The sequence below is a fragment of the Aricia agestis genome, chromosome 19 (genome assembly GCF_905147365.1).
Source record: "Aricia agestis chromosome 19, ilAriAges1.1, whole genome shotgun sequence".
Taxonomy (NCBI): Eukaryota; Metazoa; Arthropoda; class Insecta; order Lepidoptera; family Lycaenidae; genus Aricia; species Aricia agestis.
The window spans coordinates 2190445-2215717 of NC_056424.1; the positions used below are offsets into that span (position 1 = coordinate 2190445).

Below are 25273 nucleotides of genomic sequence, written 5' to 3' on the forward strand. Positions count from 1 at the left end.
GCTGTAAAGGGCCATAATCAACAATGTATTAAAAGTATTTAACTGAATAAGGATAATTGCCGTATTGGTTAAAATCGCTTCAAAAATTAGCCATTACATTTTGAAGTTAAAAGTAAATGACAAAAAAATGTTATTGTGGGATATCCCTATCGCGTTTTCTGTTGACCTTTTCAATGTGTACAATACTTGGTACATTATTTACATGATGAAGAATAGACCACGTGAAATGACATAGGTTTCTTTTTAGCGGAAAAATGTACGGTTTCCGTGACATTCCTAAATTACGCGGGCGATGTAGGTATAGCGATACCCTTCCCGCGAGCGCATCGCCGCTTTGGTAGCGCCCACTTCGAAATGGGCGTACATCGCAATATTTTAATTTTGCCATAACTTCTAAACCAAACGTCCAATTTTAATAATTGAAAGACCAAATATTATATTCTACACAAACTGTACTTAGTGATGAAATAATTTATTTTGATAAGGATTATTGGCATGAGTAAAATAAATCCGTTTAAATGTAGTCCAATAAAAGTCAAGATTTTTCAATAAAAAAATGGTTGTTGTGCCTCACTTGACATAAATAAAAAAATGAAAATAAAAAATGTTTTATTTCTGAGTAGATTTGGCACACAAACGCTCTTTGACTACTTTCTTAAATTTATATATAGATAGGTATAGTTTGTCGCGGACATTTTTGTGGATATTTATAAGATCTACATATTTTACTTAGAACATTGTATAGTTCTATCTTTTATAGTTTAGGCAGCGTACGCAAAATAAGTAATTTTTCTGGTTGCTTCCGAAAAACTGAAATATCTTACGGAACCCTATATTTTCCAAAATAAAAAGTAGCCTATGTTACTCGTAAATAATGTAGCTTTTGAATGGTGAAAGAATTTTTAATATCGGTCCAGTAGTTTTTGAGCCTATTCATTACAATTTACAAACATTTAAACAAACAAACAAACAAAGTTTACCTCTTTATAATATTAGTATAGAAGTATAGATGATGCACCGCTCAAAAGTCAAAATGACCCATCTAAAAGCTACGCGTGCACTGGATCGGAATCGGAGCGTACGGGCGTACGGAGCGTACGGATTTACTTATTCACGATGAATGACGACATTTTAATTACTTTAGTGTATAAAAATATGAAGAACTTTACAATCTAAAACATCAATATTATCATAACGAACTGAGGAGAGACAATATTCGGAAAGAAATTGGGGACTTTCCAATCGACTTTCTGAAATTAGTATAGTACCTATCCTGTTTCATTATATTTGTAGACGTAGTATTACATCCTCTTTGGTTGTAGAATATAGTGAAGTTCAAAAAACTTTTTTTGAATTTCGAATCAGGATATAACGTATGAAATTCTCCGAAAATTAATCTTTATGAACGCATATCTTTCGTTTCCTCTTATTTCTCTTTTCCTCTTCTGATAAAATACATCTACTTACAAGAATATCCTCGTCACTAGCCTCCATAATGCAAATGCACGCAGGCTATGATGGACTAAAATCAGGGCCCCCGCTACCATATGTGCAATGTGTGCAATGCACATGGGCGCCGTCTTCTAGGGGCGCCAAATCGCCATCTTTAGGGGCGCCAAATTCATAATTCATAATTCATAATTCATAATTCATAATTCAAGGGGCGCCAAAACCCAAAAGGACCCAAAAAAATTGCCTAAGGGGGCGCCAAAATCCTTTTTTGCATACAGGCGCCACTAGCCCTTACGGGGGCCCGGCTAATATATAAAAATAATAACTAAATTGCCGATGCGGAATCCGAATGCAGTGGACGCACCCCATCGGCATTTCGTAAATGACAACGCTCCGTACGCTCCGATTCCAATCCAGTAGACGCGCAGCTTAAAAGGTGAATCGAAGTGGACGTATATAAGTAAGCAAAATAAAAAAATAGAAATAAGTGAGAGTATAAAAGAAATAAAAATGATAATAACAGTACTAAAAAAGAAATAAATTATACATTTACGCCGTAAAAATTTTACTCCAAAAAATGTTACCCCCTAAAAACTGCCATTACGCAAGTCACAACGCACTGTTTTTAGTTTTTCCCACTAAATTTAGTGGAAAAGCTCCATAGTTGGCAACACTGCGAAACACAAACAATCATAAGCAATAGACTATAGAGTTGGTAGAGGACCTTCTTATGTCGGCTGTACACTCTCACCGAGACACAGCGAGGCGGCCCGAGTGCGAGAGTGTAAATGGGTGCGCTCCATAGACATAATATATATGGTGCGCTCGCCTCGTCTCGCCTGTCTCGGACCCTCTCGGTCCGGTGTCGGTATTTGCGCCCGAGACAAAGGGTGTCGCGAGGAAAGCGAGCGCATTACTGTACAATCTCGCGTTTTTCACTACTAGTCGCGCCGCTAGACAGTGCAGAACAGAAAAATAACAATAATAAACGTCATTATCAGTCATTATCTGTGAGAAATAAAATTAAATATGATTAAATATCTTTGGATTACAATGATATCTTTCGATGCATAGAGAAAAATAATGGTCCGTCTTCTCTGAGTTCATAACTGCAATTGAACTAAGCGAGAATGTACATGATCGCACTCGGGCAAGGGGCTCTCGCACGAGACTCTCGCCCGAGAGCTCTCGGCGAGAGTGTACAGCCGACAATAGATTTTTGACATTTGCTGAGAGATTGGATCCAATACGGTCAGTAAAAATAGGTGTTGCCAGTTATTTAATATAAAAAAGAGTTTTTAATTTCTTGTTCGTTAATATTTTTCGATTAATATAATGTAATTATTTTTCTAATTATATACTTGGATAATCTTGCTGAAATAACAAAAAACACGCCATATTAAAAATGACGATGTCTTTTGACAAATCGAATTATCTGAGATCTATGACGTCAATACCTGACAGTGTTAGCGCTCTCCATATTTGGCTATTGAAACCACATATGACTTAAAATAGGAACAATGAAATATGATAATGTAATATGCACATATGATCAAATGATCATATATATTGGATCCTATATATGATCATAGAAATGATCATATATAAATGAAAATGTAATACCCCCCTAAGTTAGCGATTTTCACATGGATGTAAAAAGGAAGAGAATAAAAAAACAGTATCTGGTATTTTAAATATTATTAACAACTTAAAAACACCCTGATTTTTTAACTATTTAAAAATGTGAAATTTTAGTTAACAAGAAAATTCTAATGTCGGCTGTACACTCTCGCCGAGAGCTCTCGGGCGAGAGTCTCGTGCGAGAGCCCCTTGCCCGAGTGCGATCATGTACATTCTCGCTTAGTTCAATTGCAGTTATGAACTCAGAGAAGATGGACCATTATTTTTCTCTATGCATCGAAAGATATCATTGTAATCCAAAGATCTATAATCATATTTAATTTTATTTCTCACAGATAATGACTGATAATGACGTTTATTATTGTTATTTTTCTGTTCTGCACTGTCTAGCGGCGTGACTAGTAGTGAAAAACGCGAGTGTACAGTAATGCGCTCGCTTTCCTCGCGAGACCCTTTGTCTCGGGCGCAAAATACCGACACCGGACCGAGAGGGTCCGAGACAGGCGAGACGAGGCGAGCGCACCCATTTACACTCTCGCACTCGGGCCGCCTCGCTGTGTCTCGGCGAGAGTGTACAGCCGACATAAGCAATCTCAGCTTTATCGACGACTTGGTTATTTTTGCGCCTACGGCCGGCCGTCAGTCGCACAGATAGTGCGTTGGTGGCAACGAATGGATTAAAATACTCACTGAAAATCATGAACTCTAGTTTGGACTCTGCTGAATGTTTCAGCTTTTTGGCCGGAAACCGAAATTTCAGTTGGTCACATGACTCAATCATGATAAAACACAACATCGCTATGTTGTTTGCTTCCGTGATCCAGGGGTTTACCGCCGTACTCAGAGACATTTAATTACGATTAACCTTCAATTTATCGAAGAGTTTGACAGATAATGTATGGGGCTTAAGTCAAAATTTTGAATTAATTACAATTAAGTAATTAATGTTCCACTCTGAGTGCGGCAGTTAGAGCTTGGCTCTTGACTTATTGTAGGGGTCATGTGTTGGATTTCCGAAATAATTCTTTTCAAGTTTACAGATATAAAAATATTTAGTTTCTAAATCAAATGGGCATCTAAGTATTGGACTAGCTTTTTCGTTTACATAAATCTTCGAACAAATGTCAAAACGAAATTATTGTTTCTCGCCTGTATGAACTCTAGTGTGTGCAGTCAAATGGATTTTGTGTGAAAATTTCTTTGAACATATGTCACAACTAAATGGTTTCTCACCTATATGTTTTCTTGTGTGTGTAGTCAAATTGCCTGTCTGTGACTTTGAATATATGTCACAACTACAGGGTTTCTTACCTGTATGTTTTCTTGTGTGTGTAGTCAAACTGCCTTTCTGTGACTTTGAACATATACGAGGGCGGGATAGTAAGTAACTAGCCTAACACTTTTACACTTAACTTTCCGTGATCAAATTAATTTTATTTTTCGATATAGTCTCTGTGAACCTCTATGCACTTAATTCTAAATCAGTAATGCCTTCTATAAAATGATTTTTTTCGAGGCCTTCAAAATCAACAAAATACTTCTCTACAGCGGCTATGACTTCATCATTTGTGGCAAATTTCTGTCCACCCAAAAAAGTTTTGAGCTTAGAGAGTAAATAGAAGTCTGATGGCGCTAGACCAGGCAAATAAGGTGGATTTTCTTTGATTATTTTTTGATCGTGCGTAAGCAATTGCGGCACTTAACGGGCCGGTAACTTTTTCATATTTAATTCCTCACTTGGGATATGTTGTATCTGTCCTTTTGAGATACCTATGGTGTCTGCTATTTCAGATAACTTCAATCCTCGGTCTGCTAAAACCATAACATGTACTTTCACGACCATTTCCGGAGTTGTGACGCTTTTTGGACGTCCTGGGCGGCTTCATCTTTGACTCATATACGACCCCGTTTAAACTTAGCTACCCAATTTTTTACTGTGGCATAAGAAGAAGCAGATTCGCCCAAAACATGGTGGCCAAAGACACAAATTTAAAAATTACATACATATTTTTTTAATTTTAACATTTTAAATAGCAGAGGCTAGTTACTTCTCATCCCGCCCTCGTATCACAACTAAATTGTTTCTCGCCTGTATGATGAACTCTAGTGTGTGCAGTCAAATTGCTTCTCTGTGTAAATTTTTTTGAACATATGTCACAACCAAATGGTTTCTCGCCTGTATGCACTCTTGTGTGTCTATTCAAATGGCTTTTACTTGGAAATTTCTTTGAACATATGTCACAACTAAATAGTTTCTCGCCTGTATGCACTCTTGTGTGTCTATTCAAATGGCTTTTACTTGGAAATTTCTTTGAACATATGTCACAACTAAATAGTTTCTCTCCTGTATGAACTCTAGTGTGTACAGTCAAATTTTGTTTTGTAGTAAATTTACTCGGACAAATGTCACAACTAAATGGTTTCTCTCCAGTATGAATTCTAGTGTGTACAGTCAAAGATTGTTTTTTACTAAATTTACTTGGACAAATGTTACAACTAAATAGTTTCTCTCCTGTATGCATTCTTATATATGCATTCTTATATCTCTCCTGAACATCAAATTCCAGAGGTTCCTTTTTTGTTAGCACTACATGGTTCGGTATACTTTCATTTTCAATATTCTGTCATCTGTGTCACAGGGGACACAGACTAAAGTTTTTGGTGACTGTAATAATAATAATAATAATAATAGCCTTTATTTGACAATCTTATTAACATTACAATATATTGATTTTTAATTGACACCAGTTACACAAAGATTGACTTGCTTTTGAGCATAGGCCTCCCCTAAAGCTTGCCATATTCATATTCATATTCATATTCATATCCTTTATTTCCAAGAAATTGTCATTTACAATGATGTTCTTAGGTCTATAACGCGTTTACAATTTCTACCTCAATGAGGTGTGGAAATGTTAGATTTATGTCCCTTCTGGTAACGTAAACTTAAGAAAATAAAATAATTATTTACTACATATTTAGGACTTACTACTAAAATTTAAAGTTTAAATTTAATCATTTTAACCAATCAATAATACAATTACTTAAAATAAACACTCAACATCCTTAAAATTATTATAGTCATTTAGTCAATTTACTTAATTAAATATCAATTACTAATGTCCAATTTTAATACAATATAATATGTCACTTAATTATTCATTCCATTGTTATGATTAATAAAATTATCACTCGGCTTATTGCAGATAAATTCTGTCAATTATTAGTCAATTACATTTGAAATAACAATTACAATTTTACGATAATTAATACACAAATGTCAGTAAGTATGATTAAATTTAATTCAGGTATAATTATTGACTATTTATTAGTTATTACAAAATTATTACATATTAAATTATCTAATACATTTATCTAATTATTTTAAGTTAAATTTTCTTACATTATTAAAATGTTCAAAATATTCCTTATTGCTATAGAAGCATTTGTCCAGCAACCAATCAAATAATATTTTTTTGAATTTATTTGTTACGGAGATATTTTTTATGTCTTTAGGCAATCGATTAAAAATTGTTACCGACATACAGTAGCTATTCTCACTATACAATTGTTTTTTGTGTCGAGGTATATAGTATTTATTGCAATCCCTACTTACATACTTATTTACTTTTAGATTTTTGTTTGTCTCAAATAGATGGCTGTGTTTTTTAACGAATATGCATGTATCAAGTATATATTGACAAGCTAGTGGCAGTATCTTATATTCCTTAAAAAGCGGCCTACAGGGAGCCAGGTATTCCGCTTTTGCCATCGCCCGAATACATTTTTTTTGTGCTAGGAATGCATTATTTATATCTGGTGAGTTCCCCCATAAAACAAGACCGTACTTAAGAACAGACGCTACATATCCGTGATATGCTGTAAGTGCAGCCTCTTGTGATACAGTATGACTTATTCTCCTTAAAGCAAAGACATAGCTATTTAATTTATCACACACCTTTTTTATATGGTCTTTCCATTTTAACTTTTTATCAAGTGTGATCCCTAAGAATGACGCCGAGGGCACGCATTTGATTGAATTATAAGAATTATTATTATTTATATTATGTATGTCATCAGTATCAATTGAATTGTGAAATTTAATTATAGTAGTTTTATCAATATTAATATGTAAATAATTTTGATTGAGCCATTTAGTAATTTTGTCCAGTTCACGTTTAATTTCAAATTTGATTTTATCTTTGGTAGACTTAATTAATAAGGTTGTGTCGTCTGCAAACATATAACAACTGTGATCAGTGACATCTGGCAATTCATTTATATATAAAAGAAATAGTATTGGGCCTAAGATACTCCCTTGTGGGACGCCACCTTTATTCATTTTGTATTTAGAACGGTGTTTGACAGTCTTATGATTAATAATATTTGTTATTTCTATACATTGCGACCTGTTTTTTAGATATGACCTAAACCAGATAAACGCGTTGCCTCTAATCCCGTATTTTTGTATTTTTTTTAAAAGCAGATCGTGATTGACAAGGTCAAAGGCTTTGCTCATATCCAAAAGCACGGCTGCTATGTGTTCATTTTTATCAAGAGCTTCTGTTATTTCCTTTACTAGGGAAAAACATGCTAAAGCTGTGGAACTACCTTTCGTAAAGCCAAATTGTTGTTTGCTTAGGATACTATTGCGGTTTAAATACGAGACTAATTTAATTTGCATGGCCCGCTCGAAAATTTTAGAAATAACAGGTATCATCGTAATGGGTCGATAGTTTGACATGTCTTTTAAGTCTCCTTTTTTATAAATGGGCTTTACAACTGACTTCTTCATCTGACTTGGGAAGTGTCCCTGCTCAAACGACAAGTTTATTATATGGGAAAGAGGTGCACTTATGTATTTTGCCGAGAGTTTTAAGCTTTTTGTGTTGATATCATCATATCCGCTTGATTTAGTATTGTTTAGAGACATTATAATTTTATAGATGTCATTAGGTACTAGTGGTGATAGATATATAGTGTTCGGAATGTCAATGTTAGTTGTATTAATATTATTAGTCATAGATACGTTAATGTCATTTTTATTATGTAAATTATTATTATTAGTATTATTATTATTAGTATTATTGTTTTTTATTTGATTTTCAATGTCAATGTAATAATTATTGAATAATTCTACTATTTCTAGGGGATTTGTATAAAGTTTGTCTTTATTAATTATTGATTCAATGTTATGTTTATTATTTTTATTGTTAGCATTTTTATTAATAATTGTCCATGTAGCCTTGCATTTATTTTTTGATGTTCTAATAAAGTAACTGTTTTGTTTTTTTTGTGCTGTGTGTATACATTGTTTTAAGATTTTAGAGTACTGAAGATATTTGTTTCTCAAATAATTTTTATGTAAGGCATCATGGGCATACTTAAAATATAGTGTTCTTTTTGTTGTGCATGATTTTTTGATGCCTTTAGTTAACCAACGTTTGTGTGTGGAACTTTTACAAATTTTTACATTTATTTCTGGAAAACATAAATAGTAGAATAGTTTGTATTCATCGTAGAAGGATTTAAATGCCTCTTCACAGTTTGTGCTATTATACACTTCTGTAAAGGTAAGTTTTTGAAGACAATTTAAAAATTTACGAATGTTATCCTTACTAAAGTCCCGTTTTTTTATGAAGTAGAAGTCATTTCTATTAACTCTAGTCTTCTTGTTATTATCGGCTTTAAACCTTATTGTCTGGCCCGTCTCATGGTCGGAGAGTGCCAAGTGGTGTATATCTGTTTTGTATATGTCAATGTTACTTGCTATTTGGTCTATAGAGGAAAAACCTCGAGTAGGTAAGTTAATATTTATCTTTATATTGTGGTTTAGTAGAATATTTTTTAAATCTTTGACATCATTTGTTTCCTTTAGTACATTTATGTTCCAATCACCGCATGCAATTATTTTCTTGTTAGTTTTGTTATTTAAATGTGTTAGTAGTAGGTCAAGGGAGTTAAGAAAAACTTTCGTATTAGAGTCAGGTGTTCTATAAATACAAATAATTATCACATTGTAGTCAAGTAGTTCAATACCGCAACATTCGAATTCGCGTTCTTTAGACATTTTTTTGGTTATATCGAGTTCTTTGTAGTTTAAATAATTTCTTAAGAGAATACATGATCCACCCCTTTTTTGTGCATGGCGTGAGAAGTAAGTTGCAAGTTTATAATCATCTACCCTAAGATTGCCTTCTAATCCTTTTTTCATGAATGTTTCGGTTAGGCATATAATTTGAATATCACCAAGGTTTGGCTTAAGTGTAGTATCTAGAACTACTTGCAAGATATCCATCTTATTTAAAATTCCAGCAATATTTTGATGAAATAATGTCATATTAAAATTCTTATCATCAGTTATAAAAAATGTTTCTTGTTTATTATCGAATTATTTTTACTTGTATTATTTTTGTCATTAATGGGTTCGAAGTAATGTGTGATTTTATTTTTATTGTCTTTTATTTTAATTATTTTTTTATCAGAAATATTGTTTTCTTTTTTACATATTTTTTTAAAATAATAAGTTATTTTGTTTTTATTAGTTTCAGGTATCTCTTCTCTTTTTTTTGTTTGTTTTTTAAAATAATATAGTATTGTACCTTTAATATTACGTATAACGTTGCTGGTATTTAGCAATTTATATGGCTTACATTTTTTACCGCATATATATGTTTTTTCATAGTCCATCGCATCTATTTCAAGATTTATTTTTGTACTGATCTCTCGAAGATTGTTATGAATACTAGTATTATTTAATTTAATTATCTTAACATTGGAAAAATTACGTGCAGCTAGTTCAATTCTACTGTTAAGTTGTTTTACACTAACATACTTATTCTGTATGACAGGCAGCAAAATGACATTAGTATTACTTAGTTTATTGAGCATACTGGTAAGATTGTGTTTTAAAGAGTAGTGGTTAGTTTCATTAGATCCTATTCCTATGATAATATAGTCTAGTTCAGTAAAGCTGCTTACAACGTCCTGACTTATCTTGAGAATCTGTGTTGCTAGAGCGTGAGGTTTTATAAAACCCGTTACTTTATAAGTGTCGTTCCATTTTCCTAACCTATTCGTTCTAATTATGTCACTTAGTCCTGTCCATTGTTGATCTCCATATATAGTGACTTTTTGCTGATATTTATGTTCCTTTTTCGTGTCAAATGATTTAGGCATGATTTGTTTTTCTTTCCTCGTGGTGGAATTATTTCTATTAATCCGCTTAGTATGGGTGAAAATGTCGTCTGCTTGAGTATTTTCTATTATCTTATTTTCTGTATATTCTGGTTGAGGTTCAGTAAATACAATATTCTTTTTTACAAAGTTCATATTATCTTTGTTTGTTTTGAGAGGGTCTCTTGGTGTTTTAAGTCTATTTTTTCGTTTACTTCCCATTCTAGTTGATAGAGGTGTTTGGAATTTCGTGGAAATTGGAGTCAAGTTATTTAATGATTTTTCTAGTGAAGTTTGGTTATCTTTTAGTAGGGATTTATATACTGCTAGCTGCTTAGCAGCTTGGTCTAATTTTTGTTTTAAATCATTGTTTTCCAATATTTTATTCTCTATTTCTGTATGTGCTGATTGTAATTGTATTTCTAAATCTATTATTTGTCTCTTTAAATCTTCTAGGTATGTGCAGTCTTTCGATGGATTAGGCACGCTTATTCCACTAAGGTCTAGAGTGCTTGTAGACATATTTTCTTCGTCATTTATTTCACTATAGATGTTTTGCAGTGAGGTACATCTTGTTTTTTGTCTTTGGGTCACGTAACAAAAGCTATTTTCCATATTTATTGATATTTATGGTTGATCAATTTATTGTTCGACTTGATACACAGTGGTCTTTGCTCCTTCGTAGTATGTATAAAATAAAAAGTAATATGTATTGTCTATGGTTGTTACCAAACGTCAATTCAAATGTCATCCGTCATTTTGTATCAATGTCACTTCAGTATGTACCATACAATATTTTGTTTGTGTCAATTTTTGATTATAATATTCGTTTTTATTTATTTCAAATTGTAAATAATAGCTTATTTCGACGGTAACTCAAAATGCGGAATGTAATGTTTAATATAGCTATGTATATATATCTGGTGAGTTGTGTTATGATGATGAATTATAGTCGAATTGGATGTCAAGCGATCAGGTTAGTTTCACAATTGGTTTTCTATAACTATTATTTCTATTATGTGAAACTTTCGGTTAAGTATATTCCTGTATTATATTCATAGTAATCGCAACTGTTCTACTTACAGCTGTTTCGCCTTCCAGTGATTATTTCTTGAAGAAAACAATTTATGGTAGATAATAGGTTATCAGCACTTTTCCTATTCAGTATTTGGAGTTTTTAGCACAGTTTTAATAATTTTTAATCGATTAGATCTATGAGGACTTGTTTATTGTGCACTTGACAGCTGTCAATAGGACATAGGACACGATCGCGTGTTTTTCTCATCCAGGTAGATCCTGCTACTCTCTTTATATCATCTTCCCATCGGCGGCGTTGTCTCCCTTTCTTCCTTTTATACCTATTGTCTTGGGCACCACTCGGTGACATGCTTGGCCCATTTTTCCTTTTTATTTCTCATCATGTGCCCTGACCATCTCCACTTTTTTACACAAGTTTTTTAATGAGGAATGTTACGTCCGTTATTCTGGTTCTTTTACGAATAGTATCTTATCTTATCCTGTTATGTAATTTAACATTGAGTAAGCTTCTTTCCATACTATGCTGACAGGTTTTTAATTTACGTATGTTATTTTCTGTTAAGCTCCATGTTTGGCATCCATAAGTCAGAGTGGGTAGAATACATGAATCGAATATTTTACTTTTAAGTGCAAGATTGATTTGTGGATTTTTTACAATTTCTTTGAGCGACCAGTACCGTTTCCATGCTAAATTGATTCTATTGTTTACTTCCTTCGTTGTGAGGTCATTTGGTGATATTATTTGGCCAAGATAAGTATATTCTTCCACGTATTCGACTAGAGTATTATTTACTTTAATAGGATTTTTTTCTGCATTTGTCATCAATTTAGTTTTCGATGTATTCATAGACAGTCCCACCCTTCCACTTTCAAACACTAGTTGTTCTAGCATATCCCGTAAGTTTTTCGCGTCGCTTGATATAATTATGAGATCGTCTGCAAATCGAAGGTTGGTTAGTAGGGTTCTATTTATATTTAGTCCATAGTTTGACCACTCGAGATGTCTGAAAACATGTTCTAGGACTGCCGAAAAGAGTTTTGGTGAAAGTGGGTCACCCTGTCTCACTCCTCTTTTTATGGGAAAGTCTTCACCTACCCTCTCTGTTTTGATGTGAGCTTCCATATCTTTGTATACGTTAGAAATGAGACGAATAAATTTTTTGTGGACACCATGACTTTCTAATGCTTCCCATATTTTAGCGTGTTTGAGTGAGACAAACGCCTTATTATAATCTACAAAGGCCAGATAATAAGTAATCCATATTCGTTGCTTTTCTGAATTATTTGTTTTATGGTATGGATGTTATCTAGGGTCGAAAAGTCACTGCGAAATCCAGCTTGCTCCTTCGGCTGATTTTCGTCCAGGATCTTGGTTAGCCGATTTAAAACTATTTTGGAAAATATTTTGTATATATTGGACATTAGGCTGATAGGTCTATAGTTAGCGATATCATTTCTTTTCCCTTTTTTGTGTAATAGTATTATGGTAGATGTTTTCCATTGGTAGGGTATATATTCTGTTATAATGGCACTTCGGCTATAACCATGGCCAGTGTCGAGTATAATATTATGGCGGGAAAACTATATTCTTTATACAATTTTTTCTATATTATCGTCAGGTCAGTCAGGTCTAAAGTCTAGTCAAAGTCTAAGTATAAAGTCAATACAGTCAAGAAGTCAAGTCGGTCGATTCAGTAAAGTGGTAGGACGCTTTACTGAAACTTTTGATGGAGTTTTGGAAGGATCACAAAAGAGCACGTTTCTGGTTATTACATCACTCTCCTACACTTGTGCATGATAACGAATATTTAATAGTTAATATCCTACCAATATTACACATTAAAAACCCAGATAACACAATTTTAGAAAAAAATATAAAAACACAACATCACTCTTTCACATTCTTTCAAAAACTCTTGGGTACAGTTAAAAATGGACGCCATCAAGACGCCATAGTAACGCTCGACAAGGTTTTAAATGCATGTGGCGAAAAAAGGAACTAACGCTGTCATCATACAAAAACCGCAATTTTTGACAGTTCTCCTTTACCAGCAGCGTTCCCGCCCACGCCTTGTTGGATCAGCTATCATCTGTCAATTTCTCCGGGCAAAGTTAAGGGTAAAGTTAAAGTTAAATTTACCTTAACTATGACCATAAATTTAACTTTAACTTTACCCACGCCTCTGGTGCAACCTAATAAATCTAAATCTCATATTATTCACAATAATTCACATATTTCCTCGTCTTCTTTATTTTTTCTTCATAATATGGCGCTCGGCTTTCCATGGCCAGTGTCAAGTAAAATATGGCGTGAAAAAAATATTCTAAAGTGTAAAGTAAATGGCGGGAAAATATGGATCGGATACAACATACTACGACAGTATATATATTATGTCTATAATCTATATGCAAAATACAAACTGTGCATCTAGCCCCGCGTTAAAAACGATCAAAACGCTCAAAATAGGAGGCATTTTTGAGCGTTTTTATCGTTTTTAACGCTAAATGAAACGCGGGTATCTCTCTCCTTTAAGGCGTGGATCCACCGCGGCGCATGCTGTGCACGAATTTATTTCTTTGACTACGTGAGTCAACGTTTTTTCTAAGCATCCGTGTTATTGCGGCTCTTTATGATGGGCCAGCGTAGTGGGCCATCACGATGGCCCAGCGTCTGGAGGACGTAGTGGCGTAGGATGGCCGATGGCGCCAACGCTGACCGTGGAATGGCGGCGGTGTCGGTTTTTCGGCCGCACATCAAAGGATGATGGCCCAGCGATGGCGGTACGCCTCTACACGTTGGAGATACAACAGTCGGTGCCTGACCGCAGTCGAGTGGGGACGTCGTAATTCGTATTACAATTTACGAATTTCATTCAAAATGACGAGTACGTGATCTCATAATGAATGAAACTATATTAATATGATAAAGCCGAAAGTTTGTATGGATGTTTGTTACTTTTGTTACTCTTTTACTCAAAACTACTGAACGGATTTTAATGAAACTTTACAATAATTATTATGGCTTTTACATTATATATGTACATAACTCCTGTCTCTTTAATGATACAATTTTAGGAGTTTTGGCGTTGTTTTAAGAACGGAAAGCCTATTATGCTATTATTACATTCATCATTGTCATCATCATCACTACCATAAACAAAATTCGTAGAATTCAAGAGAAGGTTCATATTAGGAGGGACTAGGGAGGTAATACGAAGTTCACCGGGTCATCTGGTGAAGTAATAAATTATTAAAAATGCACGTTTTGCATTGCCGCAATGGCTAATGCTTACACGTCCATCTTGAACGACGTTTAGATCACAACTGAACACGGCCATCATGCAGAGGCGTTGCGACCATTGCATTGCGTTCGCCCAGCGCTGGCCCATCTTGAAGAGGGGTCATTACATCCCGTGCACAGCATGCGTAGGCGGCGCGGCGTATCGTGGCCAGCGTTGAGTTGTGTGTGCAGTGTGCATTATATTCGAGCAAGCCACGTGAGTCAATTCGTACGTAGCGTGTCCGTGGGTTACAGTGGACACAATCACATAATATATTTTCTTGCAAAGCGAAGCTTGACGCACGTCGCACGTGCGTAGGACTCTCTCCGTGCGCTGCGGTGGAATCGCGCCTTTATCATTGTCAGAACTCACCGTAGGTACTCACTATTCAGAATGACAATGATAAATTTGATAATGACACTGACATTACACCGGCCGTCAATTTTCAAGATATCGCCAATTTTCTTCTTCCGAATTCCGATTTTTCTTGAAAATTGTGTAAACTTAGGGTGTCTATTTGTTATTCATAGATAGCTATAAATAATAATTTATCAGCAGTGACCAATTGATATTTTTCTATTTTGTGTTAAAAAATATACGTGTTTGTTTACAGCGTTATAATATCATATAACACAATAAAACATAAATTTCTAAAATGCTGTCGAATGTTTGTAAGTATTATATTTAACTTGAACTGCATATCGCTTCTTTATTTACTAACATCCATAAACCACAAAAATATTTTTAAACAAAACCAACCTCTATTATCTCATGATATAATTTTATTTTTTAGTACCTTAAACTCATACTATTATATTATGAAAATACCAACCGGAATAGCCTTACGATCACCGTTATATTGACATATAACCCATCAATCCCCAAGCTGCACTCGGCTGTTGCTTAACAATTTTTTTTTATGAAATAAGGGAGCAAACGGGTCACCTGATAGAAAGCAACTTCCGTCGCCCATGGACACTCGCAGCTTCAAAAGAGCTGCAGGTGCGTTGCCGGCCTTTTAACAGGGAATAGGGTTATAGGGGAGGGTAAGGATGGGAAGGAAAGTGAAGGGATTAGGGGAGGGTCGGGAAGGGAATAGCGTAGGGGATTGGGCCTCCGGTAAACTCACTCACTCGGCGAACCACAGCGCAAGCGCTGTTTCACGCCGGTTTTCTGTGAGAATGTGGTATTTCTCTGGTCGAGCCGGCCCATTCGTGCCGAAGCATGGCTCTCCCACGTTAATTGAAAATCTATTGTGTCTGCGATTCCCACAATCGAGGTATTAAACTGTTGTAACATGAAATGTGGAATATCTACAATGTACATGAAGAAAACTGAGATTACTAACAGACTTTTTAAAATGTATCTATTTCAGGTGGTTCTAGTTCAAGGATGTTCCAACAATTGTCATGTTTGGTCCGAGCAGCCTCAACTTCAGCACAAAAACCCAAAACTGCTATTGTGATGCTCAACATGGGAGGTCCTAAGACAGTTGATCAGGTACGATATATGTATCTTTCACTCTACAGTGTCTAAAGACACTAGGCCGAAAAAACGCGGCCGAAGTTTGGCATGATTATGCCAGCAATCTATTTTAAATTATTGATGACACACCATGCTGAAATTACATAGCGTTATATTGTATGTGTAGCATATTGCTTGCGTAGGTATGCCGAACTTCGGCTGCATATTTACGGCCTAGTGTGTTTAGACACTAACTCTCACATTCTCTTTCTCTTTCTAACCCTCACAACTCTCTCATTTTCTTTCACTAGAAGGTTCTCCACAGGAGGCATCATCATGTTTTATTTTATAATTAATTTATTAACTTGTCTTTCAAGGTACAAGACTATTTGTTAAGGATAATGACGGACAGGGATATGATACAATTGCCCGTCCAGAGCAAACTCGGGCCGTGGATAGCGAGCCGGAGAACCGAGGAGGTGAAAAAGAAGTACATGGAGATAGGAGGAGGTTCTCCCATCTATAAATGGACCGATCTACAAGGTAAAACTTAAACCACAAGGGTAACTGCTACTGTAATGGGCATTGTCCAAAAAAAATGTCATGTACTTTTTATATTTTTTTTCGTTAAAATAGAGTATTTTAAGAATATAAATTAAATAATTTTGAAATTCATTGGCTAGTTTTTTCTCAATAAATTTTAAACATTTCGCTATGACGTCATCATCAGCGGCCAATAATTGACCTCTGCAGTATGTTTTTTCCTTTCAATCTTATTTATAATGGCTGGTTCGTCAAATGCAAGTTCTCATTATGTGAAAACTGTATCTGCGTGTCTTGATGACACATAGGTCTCCCCTAGATGCTTCCACTTCTCCATATCCTGGGTTAGTCTTAGCCAGAGGTGGCCTGCAACTCTTCTGAAGTCATCAGACCATCTTTTCCTTGGTCTACCTCGTTTTCTTTTTGTGTTGTTTCGAGGTACTCATAATGTCGTTAATTCTGTCCATTTTTCCGAATTGTCTCTGAGTATATGCCCTGCCCCACTCCCATTTAGTTTTGTGCTCTTTCTTATAGCATCCTCTAGTTTAGTTATTTCTCTTATGTCTATAGCTCTCTTCTTGTCTCTTATTGAGTATCCAAGCATGCTCCTTTCCATGCTCCTCTGGCATGTGTCAATCTTTTGTTGTTGTTTTTGGGTGAGGGCCCAGGTTTGGTGCCCATAAGTTAGTATTGGGAGGATGCAGATGTTGAATACTTTCCGTTTTGCTGCCATGGTGTAGTGTTTGCTTTTGAATATCTCTTTCAGCGACCAGTATCTGTTTTACAGTTTTACTAATAAACAATAATTGTTAGCTTGTTATTGCCTTACTAATATTATAAATGTAAATGTGTGTCAGTCTGCCTTTCTAGTTAGCCTTTAACAGCTGATACAATTTTGACGTCTTTCGCATTTATAATATTACTATGGATCTTTGGTTAACCTGATCATTTCTGATTTCAAAACAAATAGGTATTTGTTTAGTTAGATTTTGCTATCTTGTCGGTAAAATATAAAAGAGGGAAACTATCTGCTAAGTGCAAACACAAAGTAAAAACAGATAACCTCATTGCGAACTTTGATCTCATGCTATTACAATTTAATTTTATCTAAAGAATGTTGCATTTAGAATTTTGTAGCTTATTTTATATGATAACTATACTGTACTCGGTGAAACATGGCGGTAGCGGTCATTGCCTCCCTGTCAAAAACTTGTCATTTTCTATACAAAGCTACTGGCAATTGACAACATCTGACACTTCATTGTCAATCGCGGCTTTGTATAGAAAATGACAACTTTTTGACAGGGAGTCAATGACCACTACCGCCATGTTTCACCAAGTACAGTATAGCTTACTTATACAAGATTCAATTTAACCTTCCTGCCAAAATTTTGATATATTGATCCTTGTTAAAAATAAAAATACAGGTATTTTTTCTTTTATAATCACTCAGTACTAAATGTTGTACAAAATGTTGAGAAATAGCTTCCGAAAGTTATCCAAAAAAACACTACAATTAATGGACACGATGCGTCGGCCGCGCGTGACGTGCCCCCGCGCACGCGCCTCCCCCCGCGTATCCCCCGCTCATTCTCCCGCGCCGCGAGTGACCGTTCCGCAACGATTTTAAATGGGATAAAATATGTCATTGAAAAAAAAATAACACCCAATTTTTTTTGGTTAAATGGACTCTCCTAATGATACCTAAGCCGTGGAAAAAATTGGCAGGAAAGTTTAATTGCACCTTGTATTATGCTTATATTATTTAGTTATGACTACTGACCTAGACCTGTTAAACACAACTTTTTCGGGATAACGATGTGTTAGTGTAAACACTGTAATCCTTGAAACCATCAAATGAGCCCGTCAAAATGAACAACTTTTTCTATAAGAACAATCCTGGGAACTCAAAAAAAAATGCCGTCTTCATACCCATTTGTATGTTAGTATGAAGACGGATTGTTTTGAATTCCCACCATTGTTCTCATAGAAAAAGTTGTTTATTTTGACGGGCTTATTTGATGGTTTCAAGGATAACAGTGTTTACACTAAGATCTTGTATGAGTGTATAAAATATCGTTACTAGATGACGCCCGCAACTCCGTTATAGTGCTTAGGCATAGACTTAAATAAGAAGATAGCCTATTTATCTGTCTCATATTTCCAGGTAAACTACTGACGGAGGCTTTAGACAAGATGTTACCGGAGTCAGCCCCTCACAAACATTACATAGCGTTCAGATATGTACCACCCTTCACAGATGAGACATTCAGCCAGTTAGAAAAGTAAGTATGATTTTTTTAAGAAGGCAGGTCGCTGTAGCCAATTGTGACTCCAGTCAGTAAGTATGCCCCGCCCCACCCCGTCGTTTGCAAAAGCGCCTTATATCTAGCCGCTGCCGCTGCTCCTCGCGCTGCCGGCTATATTGCCCTGCAGCTCTACTATGAGTTTAAAGCTATAGTTTTTATCAATACTCGATACCGACTACGTAAATATTTAGTATGGCGATTTTAGTTCCGCAAGTGACCGCTAGAGGCGCTGTAAAATTTGCCATACTAAATATTTAATGTAGTCGGTATCGAGTATCGATAAAAACTATAGCTTAAAGCTATAGTTTTTATCGATATCGATTTCATGATAGAGCTACTGAATACTTCTGCAGCAGTAATGACGCGAGTGAGCGCTTACACTCAGCCCTCTACATACTCACCGCGTCGGGCAGCGACAGCGGCATGACGAGTGGCAACTGGCAATGCTACGCTTTTCAAATTGGGAGAGTCATGCTCCGGCACGAATGGGCTGGCTCGACCGGAGAAACACCACGTTCTCACAGAAAACCGGCGTGAAACAGCGCTTGCGATGTGTTCCGCCGAGTGAGTGAGTTTACCGGAGGCCCAATCCCCTACCCTGTTCCCTTCCCTACCCTCCCCTATTCCCTTCCCTTCCCGTCCCTACCCTCCCCTATTACCCTAATCCCTCTTAAAAGGCCGGCAACGCACCTGCAGCTCTCCTGATGCTGCGAGTGTCCATGGACGACGGAAGTTGCTTTCCATCAGGTGACCCGTTTGCTCGTTTGCCCCCTTATTTCATTTTAAAAAAATGCTAGTGACTATTTAAGTATTTATATTCTCGCGCTGCCCACTTCCCTAACCGACGGGGAAATGATAAAGCTTTAGGATGTGTATTGTGTCCCTAATATAAAGTTCACTGTGAAAGTAGCAACGCTGAAAGAGTTAGTTTGACTTCACACACCCTAAACTCTAAAGTACTGTCACTTGTTACACACTTTTTTTGCCACTAAAATGCTTATATACAGGACCCGATCTTTTCATTTAGCCGCTCCAGGCAAATATTATTTTCGCCGCCCTTTACATATACAGGAAACATATTTGTTGAGGGAAAATGGAAGGAATATTTAAATAAAATACTCAAATATTTCCACTAGCAAACTTAAGGTAGGTTAGCTGGTAAAATTCTCAAACTTAAGCGGTGGATGGCTAGGTTGGAAGATAGGAATAAGTCAATTTTGCCGCCCCTCATTTTTGCCGCTTTGGGCAAATGCCCGGCTCGCCCCCCCTTAGATCGGGCCCTGCTTATATATTTTGCATATTGTCTTTAATTAATGTATTTATTATAGCATTATATTATACTAGCCCGCAACTCCCTTGCGACTAAATTTGTTTCCGCGCGGGAACCGTACATTTTTCTGGAATAAAAACTATCCTATGTCCTTTCTCGGGACTCAAAGAATCTCCATGCCAAATTTCAGCAAAATTGATCCAGCGGTTTGAGCGTGAAGAGGTAACAGACAGACAGACACACTTTCGCAATTTATGAGTATGGATTTTACTTTGCAGGGACGGTGTGGAACGGGCGGTGATATTCTCCCAGTACCCGCAGTACAGCTGCGCGACCACCGGCTCCAGTTTAAACGCCATCGCCGACTTCTACAGAGACAGGTATTGTACTATCAGAGTTGATTCGTATCATAAAGTTAATATACCTAGCGGAATAGAGAAACAAAGGCCTGAGCAAGAGAGATGTCACTATCAGTAACACTGCGTGGTAAAAAGAGACGTGTGATACATGACAGCAGCACTCTTTTTTTGACTATTTAATCTCATAGAATTCATGTTCAATCATGCTTGTGTCAGTATATACATACACATATTTTTCATACAGATGAAAACCAATTTTGGTTTCGTTTGACAGCTCGAGATTGTTACTCTATTCCGCTAGGTATATAAACTTTATCATTCGTTTGCAGATGGCGGACCTACGTAATTTGGTCGCTTTTTGTCAAACCCAGCCGACAGATGATGACTTACATTAAGTTGACAGAAACCTGCCAAATGACGTAGGTCCGTCATCTGCCTATGAATCAATTTCTTCTATGGTATATCAAGCGAGAAACCCCATCTATATCAACTTCACCCAACTTGCGTGAATCATCACACTGAGCACGGCCACTCATAGGTTTTTTTGTATGGATGATAAATAATTTGTTGCAAAAATCTGATGTTTAAAACTGTATTTAGCGCAAAGCTGCAGATTTTTATGTATTTAGCAAAAGTTTAATAAATGTATTAAGTAAATCTTATTCGCCAAACTTCATAATATTGCGCTCCATAGCCTAAACAACACAAAAAAAATGTCAGTTGACATTGACATATTTCGACACATGACCATAGACAACTTTTTTTTTTCTAGACAGCTGCCAAATATCAAATTCAGCCTGATCGAGCGGTGGGCGACGACGCCGCTGCTGGCGCAGGTGTTCGCGGAGAGGATCCAGGAGAAGCTGCAGCTATTCGAGCCGGCCGTGCGCGATAAAGTGCTCGTGCTGTTTACCGCGCACAGCCTGCCGCTCAAGGTCAGCTCATTTTCCATCAAACCATAAAGTTAATATACGGTACTTAGCAGATGAGAGCAACAATCTCGAGCTGTCAAACGAAATCGAAATTGATTTACGTCTGTGTGTAAAATTTGTTTACGTATACATTTACACTAGCATCTTTCTAAGAGATTAAATTGTTAACGTGTCGATAAGTGCCGACTGGACGTCAATCAGATGAAAATTGGTTCTGCTGTCATGTATCACACATCTCTTTTTACCACGCAGTGTTACTGATAGTGACATCTCGCTTGCTCAGGGTTTATTAACTTTATACATAAAACCCAGTCTGCTTGCATTATTATGCTGATTTTCCATTCTCGTTTACGAGATAGACTCTATAGATTGTAGTCTGTAGAATGTTTGCAGCGGGAGGAGAATATAGATTAATTAAAAATAAATAAGGGGGCAAACGAGCAAATGTGTCACCTGATGGAAAGCAACTTCCATCTCTTATGGACACTCGCAATATCAGAAGAGCTGCAGGTGCGTTGCTGGCCTTTTAAGAGGGAATACGCGCTCTTCTTGAAGGTTTTCAGGTCGTATTAGTCCAGAAATACTACTGGTGACAGTTCATTCCAGAGTTTAACAATACGTGGCAGAAAGTTACGCGAAAAACGAATGGCGGAAGACTGCCACTCATCAAAGATTATTTTTTACATTTGCTGAAAACTTGCTGACTGACCCCGCGTTCCACCTAGCGTTAAAAACGATAAAACGCTCAAAATAGGAGGCATTTTGATATTATGTTGAAGATTCTTGTTGTTTGATAGAATAAGAACTTTCTTGGTCAATATTTCATCGATATAATTACTAATCTTACTTTTTCAATAGACGCTTATCCAGCTAAATCTTATTCCCATAATATGTCTCCAGGCGGTTTCGCGCGGCGATACGTACCCGCACGAGGTGGCGGCGTCCGTCGCGGCGACGGTCGCGCGTCTCGCCCGCCCCAACCCCCACCGCCTGGTGTGGCAGAGCAAGGTCGGCCCACTGCCCTGGCTGCAGCCGTACACCGACGACGCTATCAAGGTATAGACAATAGAATAATATATTTAAAAAAAAAACACGCTTTTTTTTTAAATTTTACGAATTTTTGCATTGTCATTAGCTCTCAATACGTTTGCAATTTTTCGAATTAATTAGACTACTGGTGATAAGTAAAAATATTAATCAATATATTATATTACGTTCTTTACAATATCATAAAAATGCTCGTTCTTTACTTACAACTAATCTTGTTTATTATTATTATATACTTAATAGTTAATACAATATTATACTGTCAAATTGCAGATGTACGCGAAGCAAGGGTGTAAGCACATGATTCTGGTGCCGATCGCGTTCGTCAACGAGCACATTGAGACGCTGCACGAGCTTGACATCGAGTACTGCGACGAGGTGGCCAAAGAGGTAATGCTGTCTCTGTCTCTCTTTAACTTATGCATATCCTCTGTCTCTTTCTTGCAATAACTCGACATCGTGTACTGCGACGAGGTGGCCAAAGAGGTAATGCTCTCTCTGTCACTCTGTAACTTATGCATATTCTCTGTCTCTTTCTTACTGTCGATCACAGAGACACTGCAGTAACTCGACATCGAGTACTTTAACGAGTTGACTAAATAGGCTGTATGTAATTCTATCATTATCACTCAAAATCTTGTTCTTATTATTTTTCTTTCTAACTATACTCCACTCGGGCTAACTTGTCGCTAGCGGTCATTGACTCCATGTCAAAAACTTGTCATTTTCCATATAAAACCACGATTGACAATATCTGACACTTCATTGTCAATCGCGGTTTATATGGAAAATGACAAGTTTTTGACAGGGAGTCAATGACCGCTAGCGACAAGTTAGCCCGAGTGGAGTATAGTCAAAATATTTTATGAATGTCAAGTCTGTAATGAATCGGGATACCTACTACTATATTCTTTGCGTCTCTTTTACTTTGATCAGTAGTCGAATCGCATCGCTGCACGTACAGAAGTAACGATATTTCTGGCTCTCTGAACACTGCATAAACATTATTTTATTATCACAAACATTATTTTCTGACTTTTTTTTTCAATATAACAGGCGGGCGTCCTGCAAATAGAGCGCGCGGCGGCGCCCAATGACCATCCGACATTCATAAAGGCGCTGGCCGAAGTCGTGTCGCAGCATTTAAACAGCGGCGCCGGCGCCTCCACACAGTACCTCACCAGGTATGTCGCTGTCTCTCTCTCTCTCTCTCTCCTGTGTGGAGAGTGGCAATAAAATTAAAGTAAAACTTCTTTAGGTGCTTTGAGAGTAAAATTTCAAGGCCCGGTCGCGGCAGGAAAAAGAGGATGTAATTCAAACTCAAAACTCAAACTCAAACTTTTTATTCAGAATAAATTTTTGCAAATATTCTCTGAACGTCTACGTGATGCCTACCACCGGTTCGGGAATGTAATAATATTGCGTCACGACGCCGTCACGTTTTGGGCTCCCACATATTATAACTGCGAATTCGTGCGAATTCGCAACTCAATGTAATTTTTGGTATGAATTTTGTCGCAGATATTTGCGATGCGATGCCAATTCGCAGCTTTGCGTGGGAGTCCTTTAGACAGAAGTTTGACTTCTTAGTTGACACGTACAGTCAACAGTGTACACATGCGTACATGTAATATTTTTTAATTATCTTTTAAAAAGTGTTATAATTGTCAAAAATATAATAAGTTTGAAAAGTCGAAATGAACGCGGTGTGCAACAAGATTATAAATGTACCATCGAGGAAATAGATTCCTAGGCAGTTGACAGACCTACGTCATTTGGTCGGATCATGTCAATTCAATGTTAACTGTGATCTGTCTGGGTTCGACGCAATGATATTCTATGTTACTAACGTAACTAGATTGGAAGTTTACGGTAGCAACGCGTTGCCACTTCGAAGATGCCTGCAGGCATATCTCACATACATAATGACATAACGAATATATGACTTGACATTGTCTTTTGAACAAAAAAGTGGCTACGCATTTCTGAGAATCTTTTGTAAGACATTGCTACTCTAGTATTTTAGAAACTCATTGGTTCGACGTAACGCGACCAAACTACGCAGGTCCTCCATCTGCCTAGGAATCAACTTCTCTGATAGTACCATCGAAGAAATGTATTCATAATATGCAGATGGCGGATCTCTTGGTCAGGTTATGTCAATTCAATGTTTGTCATGATCTGTCGGCTGGGTTTGACATAACGCGACCAAACTACTTAGGTCCGCCATCTGGCTATGAATCAACTTCTCTGATAGTACATATTCTACATAATAAATGTGTTCATGTTATTTGCAGGTGTCCCCACTGCGTCAGCGCCAGATGTAAGTCATCTAAGGAGTTCTTCGATACACTATGTAATGAAGGCGCTGCGAGAGTGGCTTTATAGATACAAATTACAAATAGATAATTGTTGTACCAGAGTAAACAGAACTTACGAGTAGCCGTAGGCTGACTCAGAAGAGATCTCGCAATTTATAGGCATCCATTACACGCTCATGCAAGCGACAGTCAATTCCGTCAATCATTAATTATGTTTGACTGATGGTGACTGATGGACTGACGAATGGTATTAGACGGTCACTCAATTCTCTTCAGTTTTATGTCAGTCAAAGCCAAAATTTTCAAAGGTATACGTTTCTAATTTTTTTCGTATTTTGTCAGATGTGACAACACTCGTTCGAAATTCGTGACTGATGCTTGCATGAAGCAAAAATCAAGATATCCAGATTTTCGTCAATCAACTTCATGTACATAGTCTG

At 36.6% G+C, this 25273-nt stretch overlaps 2 protein-coding genes across 2 annotated transcripts; one reads left to right on the forward strand and one right to left on the reverse strand.

The window, feature by feature from the left end:
* Window positions 1-4204: 4204 nt before the first annotated feature.
* LOC121736722 (zinc finger protein OZF-like) lies at window positions 4205-5615 on the reverse strand. Its single transcript, XM_042128106.1, has 3 exons — window positions 5154-5615; window positions 4405-4447; window positions 4205-4326 (listed from the first exon to the last, which is right to left on the reverse strand). Exons 1-3 carry the CDS (start codon window positions 5613-5615, stop codon window positions 4229-4231), a joined length of 603 nt encoding a protein of 200 aa, XP_041984040.1. The 3' UTR covers window positions 4205-4228.
* A 9424-nt stretch (window positions 5616-15039) lies between these two features.
* On the forward strand, window positions 15040-24946 carry LOC121736356 (ferrochelatase, mitochondrial). The gene is made up of 10 exons (XM_042127513.1): window positions 15040-15259; window positions 15964-16088; window positions 16430-16595; window positions 18763-18880; window positions 20453-20554; window positions 21306-21468; window positions 22366-22521; window positions 22786-22902; window positions 23569-23696; window positions 24810-24946. The coding sequence occupies exons 1-10, from the start codon at window positions 15244-15246 to the stop codon at window positions 24898-24900; spliced, it is 1182 nt and encodes a 393-aa protein (XP_041983447.1). The 5' UTR covers window positions 15040-15243; the 3' UTR covers window positions 24901-24946.
* The last annotated feature ends 327 nt before the right edge of the window (window positions 24947-25273 follow it).

What these genes read in the sequence shown, in the direction of transcription:
- LOC121736356 (XM_042127513.1), top strand. An exon ending in CGCACAGCCTGCCGCTCAAG is followed by an intron (nt 21,469 to 22,365) that starts GTCAGCTCATTT and finishes ATATGTCTCCAG; the next exon opens with GCGGTTTCGCGCGGCGATAC. An exon ending in TCCACACAGTACCTCACCAG is followed by an intron (nt 23,697 to 24,809) that starts GTATGTCGCTGT and finishes TGTTATTTGCAG; the next exon opens with GTGTCCCCACTGCGTCAGCG.
- LOC121736722 (XM_042128106.1), bottom strand. Translation starts at nt 5,615, where the DNA reads ATGCATACAGGAGAGAAACTATTTAGTTGTAACATTTGTCCAAGTAAA. An exon ending in AATTTAGTTGTGATACGAGG is followed by an intron (nt 4,448 to 5,153) that starts GCGGGATGAGAA and finishes ATATGTTCAAAG; the next exon opens with TCACAGAAAGGCAGTTTGAC. An exon ending in ACACACAAGAAAACATACAG is followed by an intron (nt 4,327 to 4,404) that starts GTAAGAAACCCT and finishes GAAAACATATAG; the next exon opens with GTGAGAAACCATTTAGTTGT.